Source organism: Lepisosteus oculatus, chromosome 19 (genome assembly GCF_040954835.1).
Source record: "Lepisosteus oculatus isolate fLepOcu1 chromosome 19, fLepOcu1.hap2, whole genome shotgun sequence".
In the NCBI taxonomy this organism is placed as follows: domain Eukaryota; kingdom Metazoa; phylum Chordata; class Actinopteri; order Semionotiformes; family Lepisosteidae; genus Lepisosteus; species Lepisosteus oculatus.
Genome location: NC_090714.1, coordinates 12,705,436 through 12,726,997, shown reverse-complemented (window position 1 = coordinate 12,726,997; position 21,562 = coordinate 12,705,436). Strand labels below are relative to the sequence as shown.

The window sequence follows — 21,562 nt, the reverse complement described above, 5'->3', positions numbered from 1 at the left end:
AGATCCATTAGAGTAAAGAATCCTGTGTGAGGACACCTAGATTCAGTAACTGGTGGGATCTCCTTCAGCTGCAATGATTTCAACGAGATATCTCCTGGAAGAGTTTATCGGTCTTTTCCATCAGCTTTTCTGAATTTTGGCACATTTGTCCTTACAGAACTGCTTCAGAACGGCTTACAGAACTTCAGGTTTCCATTCACGAACAGCTCGTTTCAGGTCCTGACAGAATATTTCAATGCGTTTTAGGTCCCATGTTGTTCTTCAGTCATTCCGTTGTTCAGCATGTATGGTCAGCATTGTCGTCTTGCTGCTTGACCAACTTTTGGCCTTGCCTTTAACTGACGTGTGCATGTCCTAACGCTCTCCTCTAGAATTTGTTTATACAAAGTCAGATTCACCCAAATCTACCCCAGGGGAGTCTGTAAACTTTTTTCGCAGTACTGTCACCTTCTAATTAGGAGTCCAGAGCCCTAACCACTACCTACCACTGCCCCGGTTAAACATATGTCCCTGTGGTGGCACCCTGCTGTTGTGTGCCTAAGCAATGCACTTTTCCAGTTGCCCCTGTCCATCCAGTTGTACAAGTACAAGCTGTGGAGGGCTTTGAATACAAGCAGATCTTTCAGTGCACGGCACACACTATTGACTATTCTGGCTGATGAGGGACAGACTCTCTCCATCCCATGTGATTATACCTCTCTGTCCTCTGAATGGGCTAACATGGCATCCAGGTGGAGTGTGCAATACTCTCAGTTGTCTATGCTGTGACCAGATGGAGCCGGACGAGGCCTAGTCTGGGTTCAAGGGTTTTCTTTCTAATAATTGTGAATTGCGTTTCTTCTCTCTCTCTTTTTTTTGGGGTGGGGGGGGGGAGGGTGTCCCTGCCCAGCACATCCCAGAGGCCGGCAGCGTCTCCCAACGGTAACGAGCAGCCGATCCCTCGTGCGGTGGGCCACCGTTCGCTTCCGTTCCCTCAAGGCGGCTGTATTCTCATGCCCTCATGCAGCAACCCTCAGTGGCATGCAGAGGCATGCTCAGGACCGCCGCGCCGCCGTCCCGCAAAAAAACAACAACCGGAAAAAAACGACCCAATTTTCCCGCCTTTTCTGCCTAGAGACGTTTCGGGCTTTTGGACTTGCGGAAGCAGGCAGGGCTCAGAAAGACAGCGGACTACCGACCAGACCCGGATTTCTCCTTACTCCTGCGCTTTTTCTCCAGCCTCTTCAGGCGCTTCTCCTCGCGCCTCTTGGCCTCCTCGGCTTCCTGGTGCTGCCGGCACTTGTGGAAGTTCTCCACCACCACGCCCACAAACATGTTGAGCACAAAGAAGCTGACAATGAGCAGGAAGGAAATAAAGTAAAGCAGCATCCAGGGGTTGTGGTTTCTCACGGGCTGTCGGGAACAGGACACAAAGATTAATGCCAACAGTGAGCGACCCGGCGGAGCCGTTTCCACGCTAAATTCTGGACTGCATCGCGGAACAAGCAGCCCGACATTGGCGGAGGTGACAGGCGTGACAGCTGACCGCACTAAACCGCAATCTAGCACAAGGCTACGCGTTCACAGTCATTCCCAGGCTGGATAACCTCGCACATGTTAGGAGACGCCTACACGGATGTGAAAAAACGCGACAGCGACAGGAATCAGACCGGATCCGCGGGGGTTGTTACGAAGCTGGCAACTTCCCACTTCTAACATGTCAGATCACCTTCTACTTCTCAGTAACGTAATAGCTATCTTGCTAAGGTAAGACAAGGATGGATCTGTGCAGTCAGTCCCTACAGGACCACTGTCCCAGTTCTTCATGTCAGTAGTCTTACAATTCAGCACAGCGCAGCACAAGTAGAGACAGGCAGAGAAATTCTCTTCCTTTTGTACTACGTGTTAGCCAGATGCAGAGAGATTGTGGGGAAGCCTGGATTTTGAAGAAACCTTTATGGGAATATTATCATAGACAGCTTTCTGTCGGTACTACAAAAAATGCCTTTGAGGCCTAGGATAATGAGTCAGATAGAGCCAGCTAATTAGGTCACTGGAGGCTGGAGCTTTTCGGAAGGTGCTTGATTTTGGGGCGAGAAGATGCAAAAAGGGCCAAGGCTGGATGAGAGATTTAGTTTCAGGTGCTGAGAATATTTCTTAAGCCCGATATAATTTAGCCAAAGGGGAACAAGGTGAAATGGGACACTACTACAGAGGACAAACAGGCTGCATCGGTATGATAACCAGAGAGCGGAATTCGATACCATTCATCACGAAGCTCAGTGAAGTCGTACCTGCTGGTCCACTGCCACGGCATCGAGACCATCGTACATGATATTAACCCAGCCATCCTTAGAGGACAGGACAAACAGTGACATCAGTGCCTGCAAAACAATGGCAGTAAAGTCAGTTTGCAGGCCAGAGATTCGGACTGTGTCTTGTGCCTCAGAAAGGAAAGTTTGACTTTAGTTAGACTGGGCAGAATCAAAGTGTCTAGTGATAAGAATTTTCCTCATGAAAGGATTTGCTATGCATGTGTGCCACAACTTAAAACTACTTGCACTTCAAAGACCCTAGATAAGAAAGCCAGGGAGTACATCTTTTGACTCACTTAATAGGTAATTCTGTTTCAATTTCATCCAGTATTTTCTTGTTTCGTTTCACTACAGATATACCTCCTCGTAGCATATCAATCTAATTTTAAATGTGAGGTCTATAAAGGTCAGATAAAGTAATACATTTTAATGCTTTTGAAACATTTACTGAAAAAGTGCACATTGCGTAGTTAGGCGATTCAAACCATCATAGGTGTTTAGCTTTGTGTTTATCCTTTTTGTAATTACAAAATAAAGAAAAGTACAATGTCTAATAAAAGAGACAGGGCAAAGTCTTCATATTTTCTTGATCTGGAGGTAGAAATGTAGCACGTTTAAGGAATCTCCATTACCTGTCCAAGATTGTCAAAGTTATATTTCCTTCGTATCCAGCGATAGTTTGCTTGCAAGCAGTCTGACTTGTTGGTGATGTTTTTTGTGTCAAATCCATCACAATAGTAGAATTTGCCCTTGAACAGCTGCAATACAAAGAACTGTTTTCAGCTTGTGAGACTGCTGCACAACGTAAATCAACAGTTCAGGAAGCCCAAAGTCAATGCCACCAAACCCATTCAAAAAAGAAAGCTGCATTTCTGAGAGCTAAAATTATGTAGTTAAAATGCACAAGTCCCGATCACGTCTGGCCACTCTGAGAAAGAGGGCACTCTTTCACTGCTGTGTAAAAAACCAGTTGCTCTGCAATGCTTGCTCCCATTTATGCCTGAAGCCTCATGAGTGAATACTATCCATGTAAAGCCGCATGGTTTCTATATCAAAGACCAGTCTTCCCAACTGCAAGGTAACCCTCGCTTGTACACAATTTCCATATCGCGTACCAGTCTTCCCTACTGCAGGGAAACTCTTGCTTGTACAGTTTCCATATCAAGTACCACTTTTCCCCAACTGCAAGGTAACCCTTGCTTGTACACAAGTTCCATATCGTGTGCCAGTCTTCCCAACTGCAGGGAAACTCTTGCTTGTACAGTTTCCATATCAAGTACCACTTTTCCCCAACTGCAAGGTAACCCTTGCTTGTACACAAGTTCCATATCGTGTGCCAGTCTTCCCAACAGTGGGGTATCCTTTGCTTGTACAGTTTCCATACGGAGTACCAGCCTTCATAACTGTGGGGAAACACTCACTTGTACACAGTTTCCATATCGTGTGCCAGTCTTCCCAACTGCAGGGAAACACTCACTTGTGCACAGTTTCTATAACGAGTACCAGTCTTCCCAACTGAAGGGAAACACTTACTTGTACAGTTTCCATATTGTGTGCCAGTCTTCCCAACCACAGGGAAACCCTTGCTGGTACACAGTTTCTATATCGAGTACCAGCCTCCATAACTTCAGGGAACCTTGTCCCATGTCTCCACCAGCTGAGGACTCTGTGTTGTCTTGCCTCCCTCACACCATAGTCCTAATGCACCTGCGTCTCTCCTCGCGGCTGGGTGTTTGATCGCATATTTGTCACATTTTCATAATACAATTTCAGTGTCCTCTTATGTTTATTCAATTCTTTTGTTATTTTATATAATTTGTGCTGCAATAATTTAAATCACAACAATGTATTTCTATGACATTTTGAATTATAATTCACATTTTGTATCTGTACTTTTTAAGGGAGGAATTTGTAGAAATCTGGGAAATCATCATCATATTTCAAACTATCCCTACAGAGGGCCCTATTCATTCTTAAGCTGTTTGTCCACCTGGTCTCCTTACAGTACTCCTTGCATCCTTACCTCATGACTGCATTCACCAATAGGGAGATATTTTCCCCATACAGTGCTACATTAAAGGCCAATACTGGTGGAAAACATTTTTAACATGTTTCCCACCCAAACAACAACACGAATCTACCTCCAGATCACAACAGACGCTGAGTGTCACAAGAAAAAAATATTTCAGGTCTTTTTCTGGTCACACACACACACAAAAAAAGTCTCACTGTCTAACTAACTAACTATCACAATGCAGGACCTTTAAATACCAAACAAAAGCTAATTAACTCCACATGAGAATGTGCATTTCCAGACCTGTCAGCAATAATACAGTAATTAGAATAATTAGTCCCCATTGTGGCTATTTACAAAGATTGGATGCGATACAGCGGCCTCTAGTGGACGATCTGCTATGATTGCAGCCCCTTCATAAGACGGCAGAAATTAAGTTGATTAGCACATAGACATTGATCCCTGACTCATTTTCTTTACCTGGACACCAAGGATTCCAAATATGATGAAAAATGCGCAGCAGATGAGCACGATGTTACCGATAGGCCGGAGTGATGTAATTAACGTCTCCACCACCAGCTTCAGCCCTGGGGCACGGCTAATGACCCTGTAAGGAGAATGTGCTCTGCTGTCAGTGATGTATATGTACCGGAGAAAAGGCACAGACCAGAGCTAATGAAGTGACAGTGACTGAGAAATGAAAACCTTAATTACAAGAAATTCGATGTTAAGAAATGAAAGTTCCACAACTTGCAGGGAAAAGTAGGACAAATCTGTTCTTTTATCAGAAGTTCAGCTTTAGGATGTGCAAAGCACTTGTGAAAGCATACCCAGGTGAAGACATGTGTCTTTACCACCCTGCTCTACAGCAGGGGTCTCAAACTCCCTGCCTGGAGGTTCAAGTGTGCTCTCGATTTTTTAAAGTAGATAATGAACCAGAATCTTTTAGACATGTATAGGATCGTTCTTAAGATTTTTTTACAGCTTTAGGCTTCCTGTAAATCATCTCAGAGACTGGGAAGAAGTATGCAGTTAAGTAAATAACTAGAGCAGCTGTGAGCTCTGGTGGAACAAAAAGTTGAAGACTCTCACTAAGCCTCGAAACCGAGTTTGAGACTCTTGTTCTAGAGGATTCAGCTTTTAAAGAAACAGGGTGGTGATAACGGCACTGTCAGACTGCTCTCCAGTCTGACTTAGCTTTGTTACCGCGAGGAGAAACATTACAAACGAGAGAAGGCCAATTGGACCATCTAGCCTGTTGAGTAGTCAGCAGTTAACTGATGCAAGGATCTCATCCAGCCATTTCTGGAGTGACGTTAATATATGGGCTTCAACCACCTGGCTGGGTAGTTTGCTCCACACTCCCAGAAGCCTTTGGGTAAAGTAGCTTGGGGTCAGTTTTCTATGAGTGACATGCAAGCAGCATCGAAATGACCTCTTCTTACCTCAGAGGTCGCAGGGTCCTCAGCAGACGAAGGACCCTCAGGATGCCCAGGATCTTGGCCCCGCCCGCGGAGGCCAGGGAGACGATGATGTCGACGATGGAAACGAAGACCAGCACGCCATCCAAGATGTTCCAGCTACTCTGCAGGTAACTGTTCTTCCCTGAACAGAACCCTAGAGCCACCACCTGAGACAGGACATCACACATCCGAAGGATAAAACACGGACTCGGGAGATTCAGTCAGAAAGATATACATTTTCGTACAGTGCCTTAAATGGTTGCATATTATCTTTCTTTCATTATCGTTCTTTATAGTAGTTTCAGGTGTTCGTAAGGCTTCTAATGTTCCACTGAATGGCAGTCACATAATTCAATGTGCAATCATACTGTATTAACATGTTAATTAAACATTTTTGAGAAACCTATTTATAATATTAATTTCAATGGCATCCCTACATCACCCCAAAGGTTCACTATACACAAAACAATTACCTTAACGGTCATTTCAGCAACAAATATCGCGGTGAAAATGTAATTGGAGACACTCAGAAACGTACGCTCCTGAAAGAAAAAAATACAACCCTGTTCATACAATTGTTTTTAGTGTGTGAGAAGATTCACTAGATATTATCATCTCAATCACACTAGCTGCTGCTGTATGGATTCATTCTACATCATGCAATTAAGTGTTGATCTTTATATGGCTCTTAGCTACTGTAACATGAAATGAATTCTCATCAGGATGATTAGGGTTAACAGCTCTGAACTAGTGGTAGATAATTAAGATGTGGGCTCACTGTGCTGTAGGGATGGATGTCTGGTCTCTCCAGCGCGATGGTGATGCAGTTCAGGAAGATGAACACCAGCACCACATGGTCGAACATCTTGTGGGTGATGACTTTCTGACACACTGATCTGAAGCTTGGAGGGAGGGCGAGAACAGAGTGTTGAGTCAGGAAGCTACCACAGGACACACAGGCCCCACTACCAACAACAGCACCACCACATCACCTGTTCCATCACAGTGAGTCCAGGCCTGACTCACGGTGTCCACTGGACAAAGAGACTAATCCCTCTAGTCTCCAGAAGCACCTTCATTTAACAATGTTCAAATCCCAGTCAAAAATCAATCAGTGCTTCACAGTCATCTGATTTCTCAAATCACTGGAGCTATATTACTCCGCCCCTGGTAAAATTCCAAGATATCACTCAATACATGTTGTAAATCTTACAATGGAGGAAAAAATAAGGATGTCATTATTTGTTCAATAATGCTGTCTTGAAAGTGAAATAATGTTGATTTTTCAAGGCTTTAAAGTAAAAGTTAGCCTGGGCGCAAAGATCATATACAATAACATAAACCATCTGGACTACGTAGACTTGGCTAAGTAAAGTAAAAAAAAAATGCCTTCAAAAGTGAGAGAGAAAAACAGAGCTACTTAGCTTATCTGAAATTTTGAAATCTGGGATCTTTCACAAAGATGATGTTAGGTCATCATTTGTGCACGAATATTTTGTATCAGGCAAAAGATAGGAAATGGAAAATAATTTAACCTACTCCATCCTGACTGTGAGTGGCTCAGTTTCAAAGATAACAATTCCATTCAGAAGGGAACTATCCCTCAGAACCTCAGCATGCCCAGTGTTAAAACAGTGTATCACTGTTGAAGGTCGACACACGAGCACGAGGAGAAGCAAGTGGCTGACTTACTGGTTCTCAGGGGAGAACAGGTACAGAGCCCAGTCTTCGTGGTCTTTGCACCACTGCGGTTTGTACGGCTCAAGCATCTTCTTGATTCGGAAACAGTAGCTCTGCAACAAAAGCGAAACGCGTGACCTCACTGCCCAGCACACTCACACTCACACTCACACTCACACTCACACTCACACTCACACTCACACTCACACTCACACTCACACTCACACTCACACTCACACTCACACTCACACTCACACTCACACTCACACTCACACACTCGTGGGCTCTGGAGAGCAAGACGCCTCCAAGAGGAGTGCAAATAAAGGGAAATGTTGAGTCCAGAAATTGTTCACTCAAGCGTAGGCTACACCATGAAAATGCAAGAAAGGTTACAAACGAGCAGAGGCCACTGGGCTCATGTAGCCCGTTGGGTGGTTAGTAGCTAATTGATCACAAGGCTCTCATCCATCCATTTGTGGAGGAAAGCCAAAGTCTGGACTTCAACAACATGGCTGGGTAGCTCGTTCCACACTCCCACAAGTACACTTCCACACACTTTCCTCTTGTGTCCTCTGGTCTGTGAATCACTCTTCACCCTGAAGGAATCTGCTGAACTGGCTTTGTCAGCGACCCCAGTCTTCTCCAGTCGAACTAAAAGGGATCTGTTCTTTCCACCTGTCAGTGGAGGGTGACCAGCTAGGACTGGGGTTCTTTAATAGCCCTGGTGGGAGTTCTGGAATATGAAATATGGGTCTGCATTGTGAAAACGAAGCAGATTGAACAGCGCACCTTCTGGCATTATGGAGAGCCTGCTTATGTCATGTTCGTTTGGTTTGCACCTGTTTGACAATGGCAGCAGTGATCAAAGTAAATGATGCAGAGCCGAAGCACCAAGGGTATGGAAACAATGATATTACTACTCTGTCGCAAATAAGAATAAAGATAAAGATTCACTTTTTCTAATAGTCCATAACATTCTTTTCCACTGAGATGAACAGACATGTTGTTAGTTGTGTCCATCTATGTGGAAACTACTGTGAATATATACTGTGAACCGCTCCTGCGGTTATAAGCCTGTGCTTCAGCCTCAGCTGTGGTTACAGGTCCCTAATCCCTCACACAGAAGGGGGAGCACAAATGTTAATTCAAATAGGTCTTGCCGAAGCAGATCAAGGCAGTGAGTCATTGTTTTCAAGAGCCTTTAATTTAATTTACAGCTCTTAAATTTTTATTGCAGCATACGGTCTGCTGATTACTAGAATGGTATTACTGGACTGGAGAGGTATTTTACACTCTTAAACAAAAATCACCATTGTCTGTGAATTACCTTATTCAATCAATCAAGCTGTGACTATTAGCCTCATTTTCCTCTCTGTTTCAGAAAATATAGCTCCGTTCCCTAAATCTGCCCTGTTGCCTTCACCGACGGGACAGTCTAAGAATTTACAATCGATTGCTAACTCCTGCTCGACGCCAGTCGTTCCACTTCAGCTGATGGATAAATGAAGCACTTGATAAAAAACAGAGAGACAAAATTGTATCAAACCCTTAATGAGTCCAAAATCAACATGCAATTCCCTGCGGCTTTTCTCACAGTGTGTGCCCCTGTTAATTTCACCACAATTAGCCAATAAAACTGTCAGCGAGGCATTCGTAGGACTTCATTAATGAATCAGAACGCCTTCTGCAAACAATTCAGGAGCGGTGGCTCTGTGGCTAAGGATCTGCGCCGCTGGTTGGAAGGTTGCTGGCTCAAATCCCGCGGCCGGCAGAGGAATCTGACTCCGTCGGGCCCCTGAGCAAGGCCCTTAAACCCCAACTGCTCCAGGGGCGCCGTACGAATGGCCGACCCTGCGCTCTGACCCCTAAGCTTCTCTCCCTGTCTGTGTGTCTCATGGAGAGCAAGCTGGGGTCTGCGAAAAGACAAATGCCCAATAAAGTGAAGTGATCCGACTTGAATCAACCTAATCAGGATCAGAACGAGGGGAAGCTTATTCTCTCTCTCTCTTAGGCTTTTTCATTACGGCCAGGCCCTTAAAATACGCTGCCTTTATCTCTGGGGTTTAGCAGGGGGGAAGTTAGGAAGCTGTGGCACTGTTGGGACTCACATCGTCCATGTCGTCATCGTAGTCGGCGGGGTCGTCCCTGTGGGGGTCGGCGCGCAGGTAGAAGTCGGGGGGCAGGTGCAGGGTCTTGCCGTTGCAGTCCTGGTGCTCGAGGTACGGGCGGGGGGCGGGCACCTGCAGCAGCTCGGGCTGCTCCAGGGACTCGGCTCGGGGCTGCAGCGAGGCCCCGCTCACGCTGGACCTGCCCCCGTCCGAGTCCTCGTCCTCCGTGCTGCCCCGGCCCTCCCCCGAGAGCAGGGACTCCCTCTCCCCGGACTGGTGCTTCTTCTTCAGGCTGGGCGCGCGGCCGAGGCTGTTCCAGCTGGAGCGGCGGCTGCCCCAGTTACTGCCGGAGCCCCAGGGGGGGCAGGGAGAGCTGCGCAGGCTGGACTGGAGACAGAGGCGCGGGCCGGTCAGAGCACTCCCCCTCGGCCCGTGTCGGCCCTCACGGAGCAGGAGGGCAGGGGGGGTCAGGACAGAGAGGCCTCACCTCCTGTGCCACGCCAAACGCATCGCACTCGAGCAGTAAAATTCTATCCGTTCAATTCAGTTCGCTTTATTGTCATTCTGCATTGTACCAGAGAGAACGAAATATAGTTTCTCCTGGGCCGAGGTGCACAGTGCACTAGAACAGTCAGCATAGTGTCACAGCACAACACAAGAAAACACACACGAGGGGGGAGGACCGGGAATCATTACCAGCTATTGAGGTAGTATTGGTATATAAATAAAAATAAAACAATGTAATGAGCAGATGAATAGATAAATAAACGAGTAAATGGGTATTTACACTAGTGTAAGTAGTGATGTGACATGTGTCAATGTGAGATATGACATGCCATCATGTTATTATGAGTCTATTAAACTGGCAGTCCTTTGGCAATTTAGCATTCAGTTGCAGCATTTTTAACCTTAGAAACAGCCTTCCAGCTATACCAAAGACTCCTACTGTACGTGTATGTGTACGACTGAGAGAAGAAACAGCAGCACCCAGAATGCGGTAGTTAAGAACTCGGAGAAATATGAGAACGATGGATGCACCCCAATATCTATTGCTCACAACTATAAACTTACAAACATACACGTATATAACACTAATGATCTAGGAGTTACACTTAAGTATAGAAAAATAACAAAAGAGTTGAATGTCAAGAGTCCATTGGGGGTTCCTCTTTGACTGTCACGAATAAGATCCCAAAGACCTGCTCTGCTGAAATATCTTGAAAAAATGCTAATGACACATATTAGTGTTTCCTTTTTTCTTCAGTGAGAAATAATGACATCATCAAACTTGGGGGTTTCTGTGTAAGGCTACTTGTCCAAGGAACTGTCAACATCGCGACTTCCTAAAACATGAGAGAACATCCCTGATCAGGCCAGCATCTGAAAACATCCATGCTACGATCCGTTACGTTTGCTATGATCCGGGCACGTTTTCTGTCCTTTTTTCTAGGAACGTGGCTCCAGATCAGGCTCACGAACTCAGAACGGATCTACGAAGTGTATAGTATAGTATAGTACAGGGAAGTGACCGGAAATGACACCGTCTCCCTGCTACAGCTGCGGTCAGCCACTCACCAGGGATCTCTGGTCGTAGGCGTTGGGGTCGATGGACACGCCGCTGCCCCTGCGCGAGTCACTGAAGGTGTGCACCGAGTCCATGTACGGGGAGCTCTTGGGGGTAGGCATGGGCGTCGCCGCTGTGCGCAAGATGATGGGCGGAGCTATGCTGGCCCTGGAGTCCATGTGCCCATTGGGGGTCATCATCAGGGAGTACATCTTCATCTCTGTGGGCACACGATGACAGTAACACCCCCCCGTCCACAGTATGCGTCCATAGTGTACAAAATGGAAATGCAAGCTCTGCCCGATTGTGCCCCATGAGGGCGTGAGAGGTGACTCTGGGAGAGAGCCACCCTTGGAGAAAGGCCAGGTAACATGAGGCACCACTGGGTTGACTGAATCCTTGGTATCCAAAGGGAATAGCCTATTCTACCTATCCTATCTGCCAGGTGTGTCCCATTTTACCCAGCTTTTCTCCTTAATAGATGACTAAATAAAGCCACCTCTCTCTACCTCACCATGCCCTTCATTGTAAGTGCAATGTCAACATAGCTTATTTGAGATTTATTGCTGGAAAAAAATGAAGCTTGTTGGCCAAATAGTGATTCATTAGTTCAGGGCTATGGAGTGATTGTCCTATTTTCCAGAAAAGGGGACAAAGAACATTAATTGACATGCTCCAATTAGTAGACGAATTTCATTTAATCTCATTAGTAAGCATTAGCACAGTTAAACCACGGTGCAAAGAAAACTCTCAGGATATTTTTTTTCAGTAAATTCAATACAAAGCAAGCAGAAAAGTATTGTTTATCTAAGCTCTAAGGAGCCATTGTTGATTTTTTGTAACTAATCATCACAAAGCGCTCAAGCCTAGCCAGTTTATCATTTCCTAACTGCTTTCCTAGAAGACCTGTGCAAGTGTAATGTGGCAATAGCAGAAATTGATTTTATTTGAAAAGCAAGTAGGTCAATGACAAATTAAGTACCTCTGCACATGCAGAGCTTTAGTTAGTAGAGAGCTCTTTCCATCATCACAGGAAAAAGAGCTACTCAGCACATTGTGCTGTTTTTAAGGTGGAAATCACCTCAAAGTGGACTGATTGGTTATGCTGTTCCAAATTAAGATTTTTAGGACTTCATTACCTGTAGCATATAGCTCTCTCATCTTCTCATCATCCTCAAAATTCGTGGACAGTTTATCTTCTTCTGTGTCAGACCTGTTTGCATCTCCCTGGAACGAAGGAGAATCAACAGAAGAAATGACGAAGACATTCGGGTTACACAACAGAAGCCACCATGATACAGCTGCAAGCAATACGATGCCCTGCGCTACCATGCAGTGCTGATAGAAGATGCTCATTCTCTTCCCAGTCCATTTAATCACGTTGAGGATCACCTCTTATTTCAAGACATTTTCCAGCTTTCTTTTCAGGTATCTCCAGTAAAAAAGACGCAATAAATCATATGAACATGTCTAAGCAACATCACAGTTAAATTTGCCTTACCTCCGCTTGAAAACCTTCAACCAGAATAGCGACTAGCAAATTAAAGAGAACGTAATTGCCGAACGTCATCAGAGCCACAAAGTACAGTGCGGCCCAAGGTGATGTTGATGCCATCCCATTGTAGAGAACGACATTCCAGTCCTCCTGTGTCAGGATCTATAGGATAACCAAGATAACAAACACTAGAGTCAGGAACACAGCACAAATGTATATATATATAATAAAATAGAAAGGCATAACATGCCCTGATCTGTGTATTTATTTATTTGCAATCCAATCTGCAATCTACAGTATCAACAACAAACCTGGTTTAACTGCTTTAGGCATTTAACTAATAGGTTATGCAACTTACTTGATTTCAGAGATCTACTGGGTTTTTCTCTGAGCCATTAAATTGCTTTTAATTTCAAGCATGTATGTAAAGAGCAGTGAATTTCAATCTCAGTACAGACAAAGAAACAAGCGGAAATAGTGAGGAATGCCTGGATAACTTGAAGGATGGAGGCATGTCAATGGAGGAACAGGCTTCTTTATCTGTCTTCGTGTCTCTATATAGTGGAACAGCAGTTTCAACTTTCAGCTGGTTAAATATTGAAGAAGAAAGCATGCTTCAGTAAGAAATGAATGCGTTCTCTCATACATGAGTAACAGAAGGTACTGTGAACAGTGTCACGGTTAATCAATGTATGACTACAGATCAGGTCAATGGAGTCTTCTTTTTGCTAAACAAATATTCCTGTGCGTATACATGGATTACAAACCCTCTATCCGTGACCTTGCTCTAAATGTTGACAGAGGGCCATAGTAGTAATATTTGAGTATTAAGATACCCAATACCTAAGGTTGAGGAAATCAATAAATATTGTAAGGCTCTTTATTGATCCTAAAAGCAAAAGGGTGTTCCTGTTATATGTTCGTATATCACATTTGTATTCAATCATCTTTTATAGATGATGATATACGATGGAATGACTTGATAAAACAAGAACCGTAAGGAATTTGAAAGTTCTGACACCTGGAAATCCATTATCAATCCCTAAAATTAAGCCAGATATGATATATTTCATTAGAGATTCTATAATTGGCAAAGTAAAAAGAGAAGATACCTTGCCAGAAACACAGAGAAAAAGCAAGTTCTGATCTCAGCAGGGGCCTCATTCCACAAGCCAGTCACACAAACCTGATAAACCTTTGTACCCGCTTCTAAGAATGGACTCATAAGAACATGGGATAAACTGAGAATGTGGCCTTCTCCAGATACTGGGGCTACAAAACACACAGGTGAATGAACACCTCAGAATTATCTCAACTCTCTAAAAGATTAAGGTGTCACAAGCACTGACAAATACCCCCTAAAACGTACCTAACCAGCTGGTGTTCCCTTCACATACTATTAAGTCATGAGACTATTTGAAGACACTTCAACAACAATGTTTAAACGTAAAGAAACAAATAAATATCCAAACATATTATAGCTGAGACTGTCTTGTTTGGACTATAAAAGAAAGAGGTATTTATGACTTAGTTAATGAAACAGATTGCATTGTAATTGTAATATGCAAAATCGGTAAAGTTTAGATGAAATAAAATTGTTTGAATCTCAACCCATGTGGACTGTACTGTGTTCCTCCTAGTGGCAGAGAAAGTCAAGAACCACAGATTAAGCAGCCAAAGTACTGCATTTTGAATTCAATAGCAACTGTTCTTGTTTTAAATTAAAAACCCGAACTACATACTGAATGCATCGCCACAGCTGTTAAGCAGCTAAAATGCAAAGACTCAGCTAAATTCAATTAAATACAAGCCGGTGAATGCAATATTTCTTTAAGGTGGAACTCATCTTGCTTGTCAACAAGGCATGAGACATTTCACAGATGACTTATTTAAATATTTTATAAACAAGCTGATCCATAAATATGTAACAACTACCAATTGGAAGACAACAACAACCACCAAAGTTACTCAAGACACAGTGCCCATAAGAATTCCAAAGGACTGACATTAAAGTCTGGCACTTCTGTCGCAACTGGTGAAAGGTAGCTCCTTTTGTTCGATAGGAATATCACAGCCACTGTAAACGTACTGTGAAGCACAAAACATTTTTTTGGGATTAAGTAGTACACCTTCTGCCTTGTTTGTTTCATCTTACACTTCTGTGTCTCGATCTGAAAACTCAGGCTTTTCAATGATTAATCGGGTTGTACAGTTGAGGATTCTTGAAGGAAAGCAGCCGACCAGATAAATGTGTAACTTTAAAGCAGAGGAATCTGTTACCACAGTGCCCTCCATTAAGCAACTAATATCTTTCTCTTTTGCAGGTGGATGATCCTGACCACATTTCCTTCTTCTCATCATCCTTAACTGCCCTCTGCAACTGGAAGAGAAATTTTCCTCTACAATAACAACTAACTCATCTCCATTCAATAAAAGAAAACTGTTTCACAGTTAATTCATACAGATCAACCCTGTGGCTAATCTGGACTCATTTATTAGGCAAAATACCATGGTAATTGTCATATTAATCCAATTGTGTTTGCAGAAGACATGATGGCTGAGGGTTAAGTGAATAATTACCACCAGACCACAGGACATATTTTGGATATTTAGTCTCTGCTTTCTTAGTGAAAGAGACTTTATGTACTGATTTTCTATCAGATTACAGAAGTTATGCTCCATTTTTATTAAAATATGAGGTTCCAAACCACAGTTCAACTATCTTTAAAAAAATTTACAGTATTATGACACAAACTGCTGAATTTCTCAGATTTGTTACTTAGATTGGTAGCAAATGGAAGCTTCCCAAAGAATCAGTATTAACTAGCAGGACTTGACACATCAGACAAGTATTTTGCAATTAAAATTGTTCAACAGATGAAAGCATTGCTTCGGATGATCTGTTGCAGAACTGCGCCTTTAATAATTAATGACAACTCATATGACCTCCTGTGCTTTCTCTGCACCTTCTTCTTGCTGGCTTGGAGTGTGAACTTAACAAAAAGTAAATACGCCTTTAGGTTAGCTTTTATTCTCAGCTGTCTGGAAAACAGCCAAGGAGGCTAGTTCCCAGCAGCTGCCATCTGCCTGAGACCACAAGACAGTCCTTACGTTACAGTTTCAGGACACCTGGTCCATTTCCACTGTTGCTATAGCGACTACCAGCTGGAAAACCGAAGGTGTTGGGTGATATGAGAGTCAATGAAGCAATCTCTATGACAAACCAGAAGTGTTTTCCACCAACTAATCCCGTGGGACTCAATAGGCGCTAATCACCTCAGTGTTCTGCGTGTCCCGGCAGTGGAACCAACAAGCAAAGAACATGGTTTCTGGACCCTTTAGGATGTTTGCTCAAGTGGGTTCATTTACCTGGAAAACAGTGACGATGGCCCACAGCAAAGAATCAAAGTTCTTCCGGTCTGGAATCGTGTCTCCGTTTTCTGTGGTCAGGCTGAACTTACATCCAAAAAGGTGCATCCCAAGAATACTGGAATAAAACAACAACACAACCGGTATCCTTTATGACAGCCAATAACTGACTCCTGGTCATAATAGAGAGCACAAGAAGTCGCAGCGCAGTGCAGCAGAACACCCAGAAGAAGACTCACAGAGCGTAACCCCCACCACGTGCTCTGAATTCATCCATTTTCAGAATGGTTTTAAAGTCTGAGTACAGTCCTGGTCCTTCTCTAGTGTTACCAAGAGTGAGAGTTTAGAAGCGATCGCTGCATATGTATAAGAACAAGGGCTGTTTCCGATAAGCTTACCCTGCCTTGCAGTTATTGCGAAATGACGCCATTTAACAGGTGTTAACAGATTGCAAACAATCACAGATCACAACCTATAACATCCGATTCAGTTAAAATAATAAGGAAGTAAATAATGGTGTTTCCATTTTTCCTCTCTGGTCTATTTGCTGTGACTTTAAATTAGTCAGAGGACTAGTGTGGCATATTCTGCTGTCCTACTCATCAGTGTCCGGCACAGGTGTGTGGAGCACAAGGGAACCGGCTGGCGGGGCGACGGAGAGCTCCGCACCTGAAGATGAAGATGAAGAGCATCAGCAGCATGCAGAAGGTGGCCACGTTGTCCATGGTCTTCATCAGCACCACCAGCTGCCGTCTCAGAGCGGGCAGGAAGCGTACCAGTTTGAGCACGCGCAGCAGCCGGAAGGTCCTCAGCACCGAGAGGCCCCCGTCGGACTGGCCGATGATCTCCCACACGCTGCAGGAGGACAACAGCCCACCCGGCTCAGTCTTGTCATCCCCAGCGCACAGCAAGTCACAGAGCGCTCACTCAAATTTCTCTCCCCCCTTGGCCTTTACCAATTACGGCCTCCTAATAATCCCCATCTCTGTACTGGCTCCATCACTCTGTTCTCCACCCCACTGAGAACTGGTGTGTGCTGAGCTTACCGGTGCATCGTCTAGGTGAGGCTACACACTGTTTGACAGTGGAGGAGAGTCGATTATTATTATCTTTTTTCGGGATTTCTTTTTTAACGCCACAGGAAAGGGGAAAACGTCATGCTACTACCTACTGTGCATTTCCAATGTTTCCCAGACTCCCTGATGTCATCGATTTTAAAAGCAGTGGCTCGGAAACATAATCCAGGAAAGGTCTAAAACAGCTTCTAATGCAGTATGGTCCTTTCTGCTCTAACGCGAGTTTCCTTAACAGGAATTGTCTGGTGTACTATATTAGGGAAGACTTCTTCCACAAATGCGGGCACAGTTTGGCTATAAAGCAATTCGAGTGTACCAGAACTTGTCACACGTGTTGTGTAAAACGTGGTTATGTGGCAGCTTCAGTGTAGCAATTCAAACTCGGGATGCTGGGATATTCTCTCGCACACTGGCATCAGTCTTTGTCCAACCTGTACAGTATTTGCTTCGCAGTTCTGTATCAGTGGAGTTCTATATCAATGTTTCATTCCTTGGAAACACGGATATAAATACTGCTGTTAAAAAGGGTGTGTATGGGTATGACAGAAACAAAAAATGTACTGTGTACTGTTAAAAAACTTTCTTCCAAAAGATGTTGTCTCACCTTGCTTCACAGCAGAATTTCTCATTGCTTAGCGATGTAAGTATTAACGCAGATTTTATCTATTTTGTTTACTGTTTCCTATTTAAAATGATCACAAAAACACAAATTATGCAGACGTAATACATTCAAAATGCATTCAAACTAATAATATGACCAATTACTATAGAAAAAACACCTTTTATAATTGTGAATATGAACTCTCTACCCCCTAATCCTTTTATTTCTATCCAGCTAATGATTTCTATAATGCAGTTGTCTATAATGTTGTGGTTTTCAGGAACATAACTATCGTGTTATAGCTGAAATGGTTGTACTTATATCAAATTGTTTATTTGTTTTTGGTGAGGGATGCCGACAATAGCGGGTATTGATGTTCTCTATGTTTTGAAATAGCACAAATTCTGTTTTCTGTCTGGAACAGGTATGCTTTTGCCACTAATTGGGTCATTTTGTTGAAAGGTCATGTTCCCAGACCCAGCACCAGGAAACAAGCACACGGAGAAGAAACCGAACCTGATTATTACGATGATCCCATCAAAGATGTTGTAGGGGTTCTTGATGTATCCGAAGAGGCCAAATGCCAAGAGCTTCAGGAGCATCTCCAGGGCGAACATGCTGGTGAAGACAATGTTACTGATCTCCAGAACATCTGTAAGCTCCTCTGGCTGGAGAAGCAAGAACAGACAGAGCATTGGTATAAATGGGAGCAAAAAGTGGTTAATTAATCGTGTTAATGACCACATACTGCATTCTGTAAAGAAACATTCCATCTCCGAGCAACTCTACAACATGCAGTAATATCTTTTGATGGTGCTTTCTGCATCTTCTTGGTCAATTCTTTGGCATCAGCATGACATTATCTAGAGATACACTACAGCTGTAATGCAGTAAGGTGCACAGTACCTCACTTTCTCTCTTCTTATATGGAAGCAAGCTAGAAAACTGACACATACTGTTGTCAACACCACTACCTGCTGGTCTCATCAGAAGCTAAGCAGGGCTTAGCTAGGTCAGTTCTGGGACGAGAGACCTCTAAGTAAAATCCAGTTGCTGATGCTGTATGGTGTTAGTGGACCAGTAGGTGGTGCTATTCCCTGTGAACCAGATTTTCCAGACCAATGCCCCAGCATGGTGACAGGGGACACTGTACTGAAGGGAGAGTTGTATTTCTGAGTCCCTGACTACCTGGTCATTAAAGAGTCAAGGGTGCTCTTTGAAAGAACACTTCAGTGCTGGTGAAAATGCTTAGATCCCTTAGGATGGAAAGTGCTATATACTGGAAATGCAAGAAATTATTAATTATTTAAAATATTTCTGTGGGAGAGAGGTTTTAACCAAAACAACTTTCAAAGCATTCACAGTACACAGAGTTCCCAGAAATACAGAACTGAGTACAGTAAATAAATCCTGGAATAACATTTCTCTTCTACTTGCATCATGATAATGAAGAAGACTTAACATGTGGAGGGGGAAATGGGTGATTATTAGTTGCTTTGGTATGCAATTTTCCTTGATGAGCTTTATGCAGAAAAAAGAGCAGCTGAAATCGTAAACGTTGCCAAAAGTTGCCGAGCAGTTATGTAAGTCATTTTAAAAAATAAACCTAGAAAAGACCATGAACAGTGAAACCACTTCTGTCATTTCTTCCCACTACACTGCAGAACGTGGCCACTTACGCGTGCACTGTATCTGAATGCAACAAAACCCTGTTGCCCCCATTAGCATGTGTTACCTAAGAAAAACAGATGAGAGTTGAAACTGCTGTACAAGCTCTCTGAATCCGAGCCGGGCTATATGGGCAGCGGAGACACACAGGGAGAGATGACTCACATGGCTGCTCGGCTCATATGACAACTCGCTATGTAAGCAGCCCATGTTAAACAGACCGAAATACAGGGAGACATGAACAGCCCAGAAACATGAAGATAAGAGAGGAAAATAAGAAATCGCAGTCAGATTCATTAGCTACTCTTAAAGACATGTCAGTTATCACTTAGACATATGAATAAGTGTTCAATACACACGGGAACAGCATCACTGCTAGTTATACAGTGTATATTCACAATATGCATTACACCTAATAATTTGGAAAAAACATTTCTTTACAAATTGGGGCTTACTAATCTGTTAACCTTTTATCTAGGTCTCACATACAACCTCCCTTTGCAACTACTGCTGCCCTGTCACAGGCAGATCAATAGAATTTTGGGGGATCTCTGTGGCCTTGCTGGAATGATCACTATTCTGTGTGAGGACCTCGAGAATGTTTCAGCTAGCCACGTGAGGTCGGGTTCTCCCCGACAACAGCCTTTCCGAGGTTTTAGTTTAGCAGACAAGAAGAATGTGTGTGAGCGATATTCTGTACAGAACAAATGGCGATTGGCTGGCCAAACCAGAGACATGATATGATGCAAAGAATTTCGGTAGAGAGCTGTTCTTTGTCTATTCCGACAGCACAATGGCTTGCTGCTGTAAAGTCTGAGTGCGGTCTCCAGAGACCACTGAAATAAATGTATTAGAACTACTATACCGGTACAGTTGTGTGGGCTAGGAGGATTTTGTACCAAACACGTTCTTTGACACCAGTCCCAGCTAGAGGAGTCCTGATATTGTACTCCTGACAGATCTGCTACCACATCCTTAAGGCAAGACACACCAGCATGTTGCTATCTTGAGCACTGATATCTGACAACAGTTTGGAACCAAAGATATGAGAGGGGGCTGACTTCAACTGGAAAGCCCCTTTGGATAGAATGTTTGAATTTGTTTATTATACATGATTAGTTCAATTGTAAGTGACCAATGTCCATACCAGAACTCAATAAAAAATAACTTCGGTCCTGTCTGAGTGGGGACTGAGACTGTTTATTTGAAATACCCTGTTTTACTTTTTTTTTTTCCTGTGTAGACTGTGAAGCCATGTTCTGATATCCATGGCGACCAGGTTGGCAGATATTCAAAGGTGGACTCCATTCAGATTCCCAAGCAATCATTCAAAGGCAGTTATATTAGGCACTGTACAGTTCCAGTAAGAGACTTCTCACAGGCAAAAAGGCCCGTGCAGTTCCCAGTGGAAGGATATGTAAAGGATTTTCTAAGCAGAAGACAGCATGGATACATCACGAGGCAAAACTTGGGGAATTTGGAAAGCCTTCAATTCTTTAATGATCCAGCTCTATTATTCATCAAAAACTTCAGTTCTAGAGAAAATATGTTATTTAAAGGCTTTTCTGGCAGTTTCTGTCGAGCTGGGGTAGGTGAAGCTTGATGCCACCATTCTACTATAAGCCATTGTTATAACTAGATACACTGGGGGTGACAATATTTCCTGCCCCATCTCAAAAGACTTGAAATATTATAGCTTCAAATATTAAATGGCAAAGACTCTAGGAAGATAATAAAAGGAAAGATGAAAGGAAAGATATAGATATTCCAGCAGCATTTTCAACTTTGTATGATTCAAAACACAAGGTCATTTACTTATTTATAACTGCACGAACAATTGATTGGTGGAACTGAAAACTTTAGATTTGAGCCCATATAATTTCAAGACGTTTCTAGACTGCAAACATCATACACTACTGGATCACCCCATTCCCCACCTCCACCAATCCAGAGGTCTGCCAGACCATCACTTTTTTGTATTATAGTATTAGAAAATAATTACAGTACTGTTCATAATGCATAAAAATAAAAGGGGGTGCTCCCAAAAACCCATTAAAGTTGGTAAAAAAAAAGGGATCAAAATGATTGAGCAAATTTTACAAATGCACATTAGCTGTGCTCTTTCTGTAAGTGCAATATCTACAAAAATAAATGTCACCTATTAAAAATTGAAAAGAATCACACCCTCACCCAACTCTGCATAGCTGCCATAAGATCATCTAGGAGAAGA

The 21,562-nt window shown here is 43.3% G+C and overlaps 1 protein-coding gene across 3 annotated transcripts in view; it reads right to left on the bottom strand.

The window, feature by feature from the left end:
* Positions 1-21,562, bottom strand: part of cacna1ha (calcium channel, voltage-dependent, T type, alpha 1H subunit a) — a 79,206-nt gene that overhangs the window by 20,696 nt on the left and 36,948 nt on the right. For 2 of the 3 annotated variants that reach the window (XM_015360372.2, XM_069180777.1), the window contains 15 exons: positions 18,181-18,332; positions 16,657-16,842; positions 15,988-16,105; positions 12,625-12,780; positions 12,263-12,350; positions 11,135-11,343; positions 9,560-9,946; positions 7,464-7,564; positions 6,550-6,673; positions 6,245-6,313; positions 5,754-5,938; positions 4,789-4,915; positions 2,927-3,052; positions 2,274-2,363; positions 1,200-1,392 (listed from right to left, as the gene is read on the bottom strand). In XM_015360372.2, coding sequence (XP_015215858.2) covers positions 1,200-1,392; positions 2,274-2,363; positions 2,927-3,052; positions 4,789-4,915; positions 5,754-5,938; positions 6,245-6,313; positions 6,550-6,673; positions 7,464-7,564; positions 9,560-9,946; positions 11,135-11,343; positions 12,263-12,350; positions 12,625-12,780; positions 15,988-16,105; positions 16,657-16,842; positions 18,181-18,332 — 2,311 coding nt within the window. The remainder of the gene's footprint in view (positions 1-1,199; positions 1,393-2,273; positions 2,364-2,926; positions 3,053-4,788; positions 4,916-5,753; positions 5,939-6,244; positions 6,314-6,549; positions 6,674-7,463; positions 7,565-9,559; positions 9,947-11,134; positions 11,344-12,262; positions 12,351-12,624; positions 12,781-15,987; positions 16,106-16,656; positions 16,843-18,180; positions 18,333-21,562) is intronic. The other variant, XM_069180775.1, reaches the window with a different exon arrangement.